The sequence below is a fragment of the Daktulosphaira vitifoliae genome, unplaced genomic scaffold (assembly GCF_025091365.1).
Source record: "Daktulosphaira vitifoliae isolate Bord-2020 unplaced genomic scaffold, ASM2509136v1 Scaffold_3, whole genome shotgun sequence".
Lineage (NCBI taxonomy): Eukaryota > Metazoa > Arthropoda > Insecta > Hemiptera > Phylloxeridae > Daktulosphaira > Daktulosphaira vitifoliae.
Window position 1 is genome coordinate 16,946,822 of NW_026099574.1, and position 13,057 is coordinate 16,959,878.

The 13,057-nt window shown below is 26.5% G+C and overlaps 4 protein-coding genes across 5 annotated transcripts in view; 3 read left to right on the plus strand and 1 right to left on the minus strand.

Moving 5' to 3' along the window:
* Window positions 1-1,521, plus strand: part of LOC126900186 (SAM and SH3 domain-containing protein 1-like) — a 67,394-nt gene extending 65,873 nt beyond the window's left edge. The window contains exons 12-15 of the mRNA XM_050675693.1: window positions 30-181; window positions 242-451; window positions 518-668; window positions 731-1,521. Coding sequence (XP_050531650.1) covers window positions 30-181; window positions 242-451; window positions 518-668; window positions 731-1,137 — 920 coding nt within the window. The 3' untranslated portion in view covers window positions 1,138-1,521. The remainder of the gene's footprint in view (window positions 1-29; window positions 182-241; window positions 452-517; window positions 669-730) is intronic.
* A 2,641-nt stretch (window positions 1,522-4,162) lies between these two features.
* Window positions 4,163-5,240, minus strand: LOC126900533 (uncharacterized). Its single transcript, XM_050676320.1, has one exon. It carries the CDS (start codon window positions 5,178-5,180, stop codon window positions 4,251-4,253), a length of 930 nt encoding a protein of 309 aa, XP_050532277.1. The 5' UTR covers window positions 5,181-5,240; the 3' UTR covers window positions 4,163-4,250.
* On the plus strand, window positions 5,236-5,915 carry LOC126900535 (uncharacterized protein C9orf85 homolog). 2 transcript variants are annotated; one of them, XM_050676323.1, is made up of 2 exons: window positions 5,236-5,338; window positions 5,435-5,915. In XM_050676323.1, exon 2 carries the CDS (start codon window positions 5,447-5,449, stop codon window positions 5,852-5,854), a length of 408 nt encoding a protein of 135 aa, XP_050532280.1. In that variant the 5' UTR covers window positions 5,236-5,338; window positions 5,435-5,446; the 3' UTR covers window positions 5,855-5,915. The 2 variants fall into 2 exon arrangements, with proteins under 2 accessions (XP_050532280.1, XP_050532279.1); XM_050676322.1 differs by having other exon boundaries at window positions 5,289-5,377.
* Window positions 5,916-7,403: 1,488 nt separating this feature from the next.
* LOC126900534 (60S ribosomal protein L24) lies at window positions 7,404-11,054 on the plus strand. Its single transcript, XM_050676321.1, has 6 exons — window positions 7,404-7,560; window positions 7,750-7,825; window positions 7,942-8,027; window positions 8,091-8,252; window positions 10,796-10,868; window positions 10,936-11,054. The coding sequence occupies exons 1-6, from the start codon at window positions 7,556-7,558 to the stop codon at window positions 11,005-11,007; spliced, it is 474 nt and encodes a 157-aa protein (XP_050532278.1). The 5' UTR covers window positions 7,404-7,555; the 3' UTR covers window positions 11,008-11,054.
* Window positions 11,055-13,057: the final 2,003 nt, after the last annotated feature.

Here is a 13,057-nt window from a genome sequence, read left to right on the forward strand (position 1 = left end):
CTTATTACTATTTATGATTTTAAAAAAAGGTATACAAGCATTAATGGGTGGAGCTTCACAAAGTTCTGAAGAATCCCCTAGTTCTTGTGACGGAACTCAAAATGTTCAGGTGCTGGCATTAGCTAGAGCTATTACCAATAGTAGTCCAAATTCCTATGACAGAGATGCCTTAATATATAATGTAAGTTTTAACCTTAAAAACCTGTTTTACAAAAAATTATGTATTGAATCTTAACTATAGAAAGGAGATGTTATACTAGTAACTACTATGAATGCCAGTGGGATTTGGAAAGGTATGGTTAAAGGCTGTGATAGAATAGGTACATTTAAATTTGTTAATGTTCAACCATTAGTTAATGAAAGTAATGGACTGGAAAAAAACAAGCAACAAAAAACTGTTAAACATAGGCCAAAATCATTACTTCAACTGTTACGAACTATAGGAATGGAGGTAATTTTTGATGAAATATCAAAATACTTTTTACAAATAATATAAACTTAATTTTTGGAACTGTAGGAACAAATGTCTGTATTTGCAATGAATGGCTTTGGTGATCTTCAATCATTTTGTGAAATTCGAGAAGTTGATCTTGACTATATGGGTATAATGGCACCTGAACAAAGGGCTAAAATATTAGCGGCTGTACAAGTTATGCACGATTATCAATGTAAGTATTATATTAAGTAACAAGTATTTCATAAAACTAATATTTTTGTATTGTGTATTTAGCTCCAGAGGATGATTCCAGTAGCACCGAGGAAAATAGAACTGACCCAAGCTGTGATGGTTCACAAGAAAGTTGCAATCGATTGACATCAAAAAGTTCCAAAACAACGCTCAGTACCAAACAGCACCTCAATAATGACAATGAAGACACAACATTATTATCTTCACCAGAGTACAATAAAAAAACACAAAAAAGTGTTAAAGAGCGACAGCAGTTTGCAGAGTCATCAAGCACTAATGCAACTGCTAAATTAAATTCATGCACATCCAGTGAAAAGTCATCAGATTCTGGAGTCAGCTCAAGTTCATCTGTGTGTTTCGGAAATGTCAATAGAATAAAAAGAAATGGTGAACTTGCCAATGGACAAAATAGTTTCGGGGGGCATTTAGTACAAAATATCAAGGACTGACAGTTTTTTAGCCGGATCAGCTGAATCCAAAGGCTGCGCCCAGATATCTTATAATTGAAGTGATTAAAGAATCTGGGTGACTAAAATAATTTATTATATTTGGGCATTAGCTTAATATAAATTGTTTAACTAAAAAATCAAAATATAATGTTGCTATTTTAATTTAAACAGAATGATTATTTTATAAAAATTCTTTATTCATAAAATGAATAAAATTTATATAAAAAAATTTGTTTAAAAAACTCTTGTAATTTTGTATAACTTTCAATTTAGACTTGCTTAAAATATAAATGTTTTCATTTTACTTATTAGTCAATCTGTTGTATACTTTTTCTTATTTGTTACCAAGTTATAAATACATATAACTAATCTTATTGCATTTTAGCGGATAAATTTTAATAAAAAAATTCTTATTATTAAAATTAAAATTGTTTATGAATTTATTTTAATTAATGACTAGTTATCTTATAGATAAACCATTAATAATCTAGATGGGTGTATATATATGATTTTTCATTTTCTTTGTTAAATTCTGACAAATATTAAAATTTTTGTATTTTATATATTTATTATTAACTGATGTAATTATGTGAAATATTAATATAATTTTTTTTTTATAAATGCCAAAAATATTATTTAATATATTTCATATTATTTTATATGTTAATGTTTTATGCCTCATTATATTTATTTATAAAATGTTATGAACATTTTCGAAGATGGTGTCCAGACCTCATAGACTTCCTTGAATATTTGCTTATTCAAAAACTAGATAGTAAAATTATATGATTTTAAAATTATGAAAAGAAGCTAATTAAAGTATTGTGTGTCACCACTCTTTCTCAGCTCTCACCGAAACAATTTCGTTCAACAATACATCAAAAGATCGCAAATTGTATCTAGTCGAAGACATTGCCCTCAAAAATTGAATAAATGTCTCTTGTTCCCTGTAAATGGAGGAAATCTCCAAAAATCTTACAATTTTAAAAATTGCTAATTTTTTTTACCTAAAACTGCCATAACTATTTTAAAAATAATTAAATCAATATAATTTTTTTTTATAGTCACATGAGGTATTTACCTATCATTTTGTATATTTTTCTTTATAAATTGAACTTTTCTTGTCCACAAGGGGGGTTCAAAGTGACAACTTTTTTAAAAAAGTTTACTTTTTCTGCTTAACTTTTGAAAATGTTCTGGAAATACTGACACATATATATATCTTAAATTAAAGCTAATATAATTTACATTATTACAGAAAAAAAAAAATTTCGGACTTTATTTTGTCTTCACAGTGAATATGATGGCTACCATAGCTATTTTTGTGTTAAAATTCTCAATTTTACATTTTACATTTTTAACTATATAATTCTATAATTTTTTGAAAACTGTATTGATCAATACAATTTTTTTATGAGAAACACTATTTATATATTTCTTTCATTCGACATAATTTATTTAAAAATTGGACCATTACCCTTTATATAGGGGGGTTCATAACATAAAAATGCATATAAAAAAGAGAACTTTTTCAACTTAATTTTTAAAATTGTTCTGGAAATACTATCACTTTTATATATATAATTTTAATTTTAATCTGATGTAATATACTTTAATATGAAAAAAACCAAATAGGAGATCATGTTGCTTTTTGAACAACAATTTTTTTAAATTAAAAACTATTGACAGATAGGATCGAAGCTTTTTTTATGATTGTGATTTTAATCACTGCCAGATATCATATATATTGGACCCAACTAAGCTACGTCCCCACTATGATGGTTTCTTTTTTTGTAAATCTGACCTTTTCTCTTTATTCAGTAGGTGTTAAAAATTTAACATGAAAATAGAAAATGGACCTTTTTCTACTTAATATTTTCAAATGTACCAAAAATACTGACACTTTTATATTTATCTTTAATTAAAGCTTATGTAATAAACTTAAAAATGTACAATAAAAATGTCTAACTTTAGTTTTTCTTCACGGTGAAAATGGCTAATGTATTCAAAAACATGCTATTTTTGTGTTATAATTCTCCTCAGTTTTTTAATTTTATTATTAGCTTTTATACCTAATAAACTATCACACAATATTTAATTTTATATCAGGAAAATTAATTTAAAATTTTTTAAATATAAGTTACAATTATTCATGACATGATAATTATTTTTTTTTTATTTATAAAATACACTAAATGATGTATCAAAAGTATAACTATAAAATGATCAATTATAAAAAATAAATATTTGGATCTATAAGTAACTTACTAATGACTTTAGTAGTAATACTTTGACACTACATTTTCTTTTTAATTACTTGTAGGAATCAAAATTTTTAATATTTCTGAATATGCATTTTCTTTGTGAAAAAAATTCCTAATTTCTCTTAAAATTACTACTGTTATATTTCCACTGTCATTTCATTTGGTTTTACTACTATATTATTTTTCATAAACTGCCAAAATATCAAAGTTCTAAACTATCAGTTTCAATTATACCTAGAGTTACATGACTAAGTATATAAAAAACATTTTTATACAATTATTATATTTAATAAATTGTTAAAAAATATATCATTACTTAATAGAAAATGGTATAAAAAGCTCTGTAATAATTTTGTTAAAAACAGTTTTTATATTTGTATTGCAAGTTTAAAGGAAAAAATTTAAGCCATTGATGATTTTCAACAACAACTTTCATAGATTTACAAATAAAACTATTGAATATGATTTCAATTTTTTTCTGAGTTTCACTAAAATTAATTTTAGTTACAATAAATCATAACAATTGAAACCCTTCATATTTTTAAAAATTGTATAAAAAAAACAATAATTATATAACCAAAACATTGATGTACATATTATGCAGAGGGTTCAGTAAGTAAACAGGTCAATTGTTACAAACAATATAAAATATAAAATTAGCTTCAAGAGAAACAGATATTTTTATAGCATTGAAATTGTATATATATATATATATACAATGTAATATTTTAATGAAAAATACTTCAGTTCATAAAGAAATATACAGTATTTAGAAATAGTTATATATTAAATATTCTAATATATACAGAATATTAAGAAATAAAACTCAATATAGATCTAGGTACCTCTTTAATTTAAATTAAGTTGTTCCATAGAATTCGCTGTCTCAGTTTCTTCTGATTGTAATATACTTTTACCTTTGGTAGTAATTAATGGTTTTGATTTCTCATATGGAGGTGAAATTGGACCTTGAACTGGGTCTCTCTGAATATATTCCAAACCATCTAATTCTAGATCATAAGTTTTGTCAGCATCAAAGCCACTTAAACTACCACATGCTATAAAAGGAGTTATAACTGGATGAACATCCATTTCACTCCATGTTCTAGAGTCATTGGTCATGAGGGGATTTGCCATTGTTGGTTTGTATCCCTCTGGTAATTGAAATTTACTACATACTACAAAAGATTCAATACTTGAATTACGAGAACTACAAGGTTTAGCAATGGTTACATCTTCAAAAAATATTTCTAATTGAGCTATTAAAATAGAGACATCTTTACCACGAAATATTTTACCAACAAAGGTTCCTTGAGGTTTCAGTAAATATGTAGTTATATTCAAAGCAGCTAACAACAACTGTGCTTGAATATATTCATCGAGATCATGAAGGCCTGTCACATCTGGAGCTCCATCGAATACTACCAATTCTACAAGTTCATCACCAAATTGTGACAAAATTTCACTGGCTGTACTTTCTTTGGTAATGTCACCTTTCAACTGAATCACACCAGGAAGAGGTGCCATTGATTGCAAATCCACAGCAACGATTTTTACGTCTTTTTTTTCACTTTCAGACTTATTTGAGTAAAGAGTTTTGCTTAAAACTTGACTCCAACTTCCAGGTGCTGCACATAAATCAACCACACGCGTAACACCATCAAAAATATTAAATTGCTCATCAATTTGCATCAATTTGAATGCACTACGAGCTCGCCATCCTTGTTCTTTAGCTAATCGATAGTAAATATCGCGTTTATCTTTAGAAGATTTACCCATTTTGAGAAATTTGCAAATAAAATTAAAAATAATTAATATATTATAATTTTATCACGTGGTAACGTGATAAACCAAAAGAGACCATGCTTGATTGATAAACAATTTGATAAGATAATCATGGGATATTTTGAATTAAAAAGAAACATTCAATTTTATAAGTAAGCATTTTTAAGCAAGTGTTTTTTTATTCCTTTAAAGTAAGCATATGATTTTTTTTATCGTTACATAATTCACAATATTTTTTATATATGCAGATTTTAGTAAAAATGAGCAGTCAAAAGGGAAATGCAACACGAAATCGTCCACAAAAACATCAAAATCGTTTTGCATTCAAAAATAATTTACATGATACTAATATTCGGACAAAACGTTTGAATTCTATTCAAATCACAAATGTCTGCCCACGTTGCAAAGATATTTTGGAATGGAAAATTAAATACAAAAAGTATAAAATGTTAAAAGCTCCGAAAAATTGTAATAAATGCCACAATAAATGTGTAAAAGAGCCTTATCATACATCTTGCTATCATTGTTCAAGTAGTCTTGGTATTTGTCCTAAATGTGCAATTCCTAGAAGTGAATGGGCTGCAAAATGTCAAAGTGGAATGAATGAAAATGAAAATCATCCTAAAGAATCTGATTCATGCAGTGATGATGATTCTTCTATTGATTAAGTAATAAGTTATCAAATAAACCTAATTATTGTTATTAAATAAAAACATTTTATGGTACTAATTTTTGTGATTTAATTTTCAACAATCCTAAATTCTTAATTTATAATTGATAATAACAATTTGAAATATTTTTCTAAGCGTAGACTTAAGCTGTATATAGTAAATTAATTGAATTAGTTTTAGTTATTAGTGAAGTGGATATGATGACCATGCATCCAGACCTTTTAGTCCATTATGCTCACCTCATGCCAAAATGTCGGCTTACATACTTAAGTATTATTACATTGTATAAAGGGTGGACTATCAAGTCACCTCCTGCTTATGTCCAAAGAATCCTGTCTTACTGACAAAATTAAGTATCTCTCTGGGTCTTAGGTTTTTGATATCTACTTTATCAGGAAAAGGTTCACTCAAGTAGTTTTATTTTAATGTAGATAAGGTTTCACATTATATAAAATGAGTCTTCCTCTTTTACTCCACACTTCTTGCACAATGGTGATTCTGAGATTCCCATTGCGTAACTCTCAGCCCATAACATTAATTATAGAATTTTCACATAGGGATTGTTAAAGAATTGATTCCTACTCAAGGGGGCAGTAACATAAAAAAGGTTGAGAAACACTGGTCTAGATACTACCAAGTACTTCTATATTTTCCTGTGTTATTTTCTGCACCAATTTTTGGGTAGCACTTTGAGCGATTGCTCAGTGAGTCCCACCATAAGTTCTGGCCCAATGTAGGTGTTCTCTGCTTTTTTCCTAGCTAGAAAGTCAGCTTTTTCATTTCCAGTGATACCATTGTTTTGGTACCCATACTAGTGTAACTTTGTTAAACCTCAATAGTGATTTTAAAGTTTTCCTACATTCAAGGACAAGCTTTATATTCACCTGATCATTACAGAGTGCTCTCAGAGCCTTGAAAATCACTTAAGATAGTTTTTTTCTATACTAGCAGGTTCTGAGCCTCCATCTATATTGGTTACTATTATAGAAACTGAATTAATAGTTAAAAGTAAAATTACCTTCTGAATTTTAATTTTTACATCTTAATTAAAATATAATAATAATGATAAATTTATTGAGTTTTAAAATTTTATACACTTTTATATATAAATAAATTATTTATAAAAATGTTTAACAAAGCCTGGAGTATAATTATAATGAATAAGTAACTATAGTTATGAACTAAAACTACAGTATTAACAAAGTTATTTCAATTATACTTTAAGTTTTGTTAAAAATTTTATTTTAATAAATAATTATTTTATAGAGAATTTATAAAAAGCAAAGTTAAGTAAGACACTAGTATTGAGTGTACATTCAATACTAAGTATGGATTGATATGATTAAATATGATGAATAATAATAACAAAATAATTCTGTTGTAATTCTCAATTAATATTATTACATTTTTTGTCAAATGAATAATTATACAATTTTAATTACATCTAATAATTTAATATTTTAATGACCCTGATTGATGGTATTCTGATTATTGAATTTTATCCAATTATTAAAAAGAGCTATCATCGTTTTAATGTATTATTTAGCTGGTACCACTGTTAATAGCACAAACTGCAAAGCACATACACAAACCAACGATTGACGATGCTAACTTCTTATTGATAGCATGTTATTTCACCATACAATTTATGATAAATTCTTTTCATTCCGAGTGTAGGGATTGAAGACATTATTCAAGATGAAGTAAGTTTATCCTTTTCAATCCGCTGTACTTTATATTTCATCACATATTAATTAATTAGTTTTATTTTAACATAATGTTATCTTTTATAAATTATCCCCAAATAATTCTCACAACTAAAATATTTTGTGTAAAATTATCGCCATAAAACGTCATTTACTTAGATATTAATGCATTTTCTATATTTAAAGGATCGGATTGTGTGCGTACAGTGGGTACAAAATTTACCCGGGACATGGGAAAACCATGGTGAAGGCTGACGGAAAGGTAATATTGGATATTTGACGTACTTATTTTCAACTACCCTCATCATTTTTTCAAACTTATGGATGTAGTTTCGTATTTCACTTTATAACTTGATAGTATTTTTGTTTGATTATTAGACTTTCACTTTCCTCAATTCAAAATGTGAACGTGCTCACTTAATGAAGAGGAATCCCCGAAAAGTAACATGGACAATATTGTACAGGTATGTCACTATTAATTATTGAGTCTTAAACTATACTTTATGAGTAATTATTTTATGCTACAGACGCAAGCACCGTAAAGGTCAAGAAGAAGAAACTTCCAAAAAGAAGACTAGGAGAACACAAAAATTTCAACGTGCTATTGTTGGCGCATCACTTACCGACATTATGGCAAAGAGAAATATGAAACCAGAAATGAGAAAGGCTCAAAGAGATCTTGCTATTAAGTAAGTATATATTTGTTTTGTATTGAATGTTGAATTAACTGTTAAGGTATAAAAAAATAGATTAGATATCTTTTATTTCTATTAATTATTATTTAATCATAAAGTATATAGCCTTTCCATATTATGGTTAAAATTCTTGATTTTTATAGGTAATGAAATTTTTATTCATTTATTTATGTTTAAATATAATAATTACTAGTATAATTCTAGAGTATTTAAATGTAAATGAATGATTTTCTAACTTATTTATTCAATGATGACAAATATATCTCTTATCCTATTAAATGTATTAATTTTAATTATAATATATTCAGTGATTATTGTTCCATAGCCTTCTCAATATTAAAAAAGCCATGATAGATCCCTTGTTTATCGTGTTTGGATTTATAGTTATATCTGAACGTACTGGCAAGGGTAAATTATAATTTCTTTTAAACACTCATTAATCAAATGAAAAATGGTTAATCAGAAGTACCTGTCGAGAAAAACAAATCTTTAAAAAAATTATCAAAATATTGCTTTATATCCCTTTTTTATCGTGCTTGGATTTATTATTAAATTTAAACGTACTGGTGAGGGTAAATAAAATTTAAACCTCTTTTAAACACTCATGTATCTTATTCAATAGTATTATGATAGTACCTGTCGAGATGCACACCTTTTTCATTTAAATTCTGCATTATTAATAGTCTAATATTTTATTATAAATAAAATTGCTTATAGTTAGGGATGTAATGTGGCAAAGTAAATCATTCAGTTACTGTCATATGACTGGTGTTTAGCTGCACGGATTGTTGTAAGTCCTGGATGGGTAACCATACGGGAGCTTCAACAGTGACACGTATCTAGTCCTCTTATTGCCTCAACTTTAATGAGGTTGTGTTAGGTCAACAATTAGTATATAATCCTATCAAATTGTAAGGTAGAGCCAACCCTAAATAATTGGGATAAAGGATAGGGATATAATGACAAAATTTGCCTGTGATTATGTATTATTAATCGAGTATTTGCTATCTTGAAAAAAAAATGTAGATAAAATTTACTATGATGGCTTCTCAATTGTTTGAAAAATTGTATTTTACTTTATTATAACTCCTATGATTATTATTTTTGTAATCGAGTATTTGCTATCTTGAAGTATATTTGATGAGAAATAATTAATGAGGATCTATAAAATAAATTTAAGTAATTATTATTATTTTTACTTTATAACGGCCTAAAATTTAGAATTTTGTAGGGTATTAATAAATATATTGTTTTTTTATTTCCCCATATTATATTTATGGTTGAAACAAATTAATTAAAATTTTTAAACTAATTAAGAGTTATGATATTAGGTATTTTAGATAATTCTGATAAGTATAACCATGATGTATATAAAGAGTATTTGCTACTATTGAATTTGATGATTGGAAATTACTTTCTGAGAATACACTTATCAGTTATCATAGCAATAATAATATTAAATAATAACTATTCAACAAACCTGTTATTATTTAAATATCGAGTATTTGCTATCTTGAATTAAGAAATTGATGTAAAAAATAATTATGAGTTTATTACAATTTTTTTAAAAATTTATACAACCAATGGTTTCAATGATGCTTATAAAAGTATTTGCTACTACTGAATATTGTATAGTGATTATTAACTTAATTTACTGAAGAAACATGTTAATTATTATATATTTAGTATACATGCTTAACTTAAAACGCATAAATTAATTTTATTATGTTATGTATGGCCATTTTTAAACAGTGTTATCTTATTTTATTTAATTTTGTTAAAGGAAGAAGAAAATATGTTATTATTAATTAGATAACAACAAAATGAGTTTCTTTAAATATTATATTATCATATCAAAAAAAGTCTAAAATTTTTGATTTTCAATATTTAACTATAGAAACAATATTAATTATACATCCATTATTTTGTAGGTAATATATTAAAGTTTTTGCATTACTTGTATTATGAGTAGAATTCTTATGATTATTATTTATTAATTCGAGTATTTGCTATCTTGATATATAAGCTGATGAGAAACCATTTATGAAGAATTAATACTACTCAAAAATTATATTGATTTTGTTTTCTACTATTCCTTGTTTATCGTGTTTGGGTTTATCTATAATTGAATCTAAACGTACTGGCAAGGAGACATTATGAACTTCTTTAAAACACTGATTAATCAAAGTTAAAATGGTTAATTAAAAGTACCTGTCGAGAAGAATAATAATTACTTACTATGTATTAATGTATTGATTATATTAAAAATTTTCCAGTACAGTTAGAGCTTTAAAAAAATATGTAATTTAAGTTAAATTTAGTTTATAATTCTCTATCTAATGGTGCAAGATGTATCTCTATAAATTATCATGAATTTATTATAAATAGAGTAAAAAAAAGTAACACAATGTAATTATTATAGGAGATTAAAAAATTATATCTCAAAATGACTTTGTTTTATTGAGGTATACCCTAATTATATTGAGAGTGCAATATAATTTTTAAAAAATGTATTTTATAAAAATATATGTTTTTAGAGCAGCTAAGGATCAAAAAAAAGCTGCCAAAGCAGCTAAAAAGCCTCCTCCGCCACCCCCTACTAAAATGAAGGTATGCATGATTCTAAATCTTTAAACCAATTTTATATTTTTATTAACTAATTGTTCGTTTATTTTAGAAACAACCTAAGAAAGTACAAAGTAAATCTGTACAGCAAAAGGCTGCTCCTCGTGTTGGTGGAAAACGATAAGTTACTGTAAATTTATACTTATTAATAAAAAAAAATATTGACGAAAATTAATTCTTATTTATTTCTTTTTATCCTTACACAAGTTTTTTTTATAAATATTAAGATTAGACATTTCACTATCCTATGGTGTATAATAACAGTGAAAAAACTCAAAATGAATATAGATAAAGCCCAAAAAGTACAAATAATTTTTCGTTTAATAAATACTGTTGTATTCGTTTTTCTTTGTCCTTTATTACAGTAATAAAATAATATTTATAAAATAAGAATTTCAGATTATGTTACTGGTTACAGTTAATAGAAAACACAATCAATTGAATTAATTATATTGTTAGTATACAGGCATGAATATGAAACACCCAGAAACAATACCCCTCTAAAAAAATAATACATCACTATCTAAAGTTTTTTTTAACTACTGTAAACAGGTTCTTAAAAAAATTAATTTTGATCAAAAATAATAAAATGTGACTATTTCCGGAAATATCTTCTAGATACCCAATTGAGCCACTGACTTTATATTATTTACTAACAGTTATAAAATTCTATAAATCGTCAAAACGCAAACAAGAATTTTAGTTTTTCTTACTGTCGATTATCACCTTTAAAAATGTTCACTGTGTGCCTAATTTGTTTGAAAAATAAAGTTGTTATATATAAAGTACTGTAAAAATACGGCAGCACCACCTAAATTTTAATCTAGTTGCATCAATCGCCTCAATAACCAAGTGCATATAAAAGGAGAAAGCAATTTAATTACGGTCGTCAGGTCTCCATAAATAATTGATTATATTTTTTAGCTCATTTTCTCGCAATTAAGTAAAAAAGAAATAAAAATTTACTCTTATAAGCCTTTAAATACGGGTTCCTGAAATTTCAGTATACTCTAATCCAACCTGTGTATGAAATTAAAATAATTGTATTAATTAATTATTATATCAACCAGTAGTTGGGATATAAGTGCTACATACTAGTAGTGCACAGCGCACTACTAAAACGGAAAATATGAAACAAGTGAATAAAGTTCACGGCACGATCAGACAATTCGAAGCGACGCCTAATGCGACTGATCAAATCCTGCACCACCCAACTTTTTCTCGTGTTATTCTTCGCCGTACGTCATTTTCAGCGGTCGTACTGTCTTGAAACTTGACAACACATAATTTCAGGCGAAATATAAAATTTTAGCACCAGGAATTCATGAGAATCATCGAGAGGAGCATCATTATTTGTAATAGAATTGGTCACAACCTGATAATCGCTTGCGAGACGCTGTACACCAAGACGTTTAATCGCACACATTAGCCTTTATGAATTCCTGGTACTAAATGTTCATATTTGTCACAAAATACCGATACCGACTTAAAATATAATAATAATGTAAATTCTGCACTATTTCTCATGCATTCCTGGTACGATATTTCAATATTGCACATTTTTAATAAAATGACGCGGAAAAGAAATTTCAGTTTTTTTCAAAAGATTCTTACCAAGGACATAAGAGGAACTGTGATATTCAGTTCATTTATAACAAAAATAATTACGTTGACGTGATTTTAAATATTTCAAGATACGACTTTGAGAGAGTGGTGAACATTTTTCATACGTGTAAATATCAATAGGTAAGAAATGATAACTTATACTTGTATCATGCAAAATTTTTACGGCTTCGTAATAATTTAAATAAATTCAACATAGTCAAATCTGTACCATATTATATCTTATAGCACACGGACAACAATAACAAACGAGATAAATGAGAGTGAAAATGTATAAAAAATTACAAAATAATGAATTACAAATCTGTTTTGAAGTAATCTAATTAAAAATTTTTATATAGACAACAGACAAGTTTTATAAATAATATTTAAAAAATATTTATTCGTATTTTTTTATTGAAATGAATCAAAACTTAATTGTCAAGCTGTATTTTGTTAATCTCCAAATGTACAAGTTTCTATTTTTCTTTTTATCGCTAGATTTGAAAAAAAATTCGAAATTTATAATCCTGAAAAAATCTCGGGTAGTGAAAATGACTATAGCCCATAAT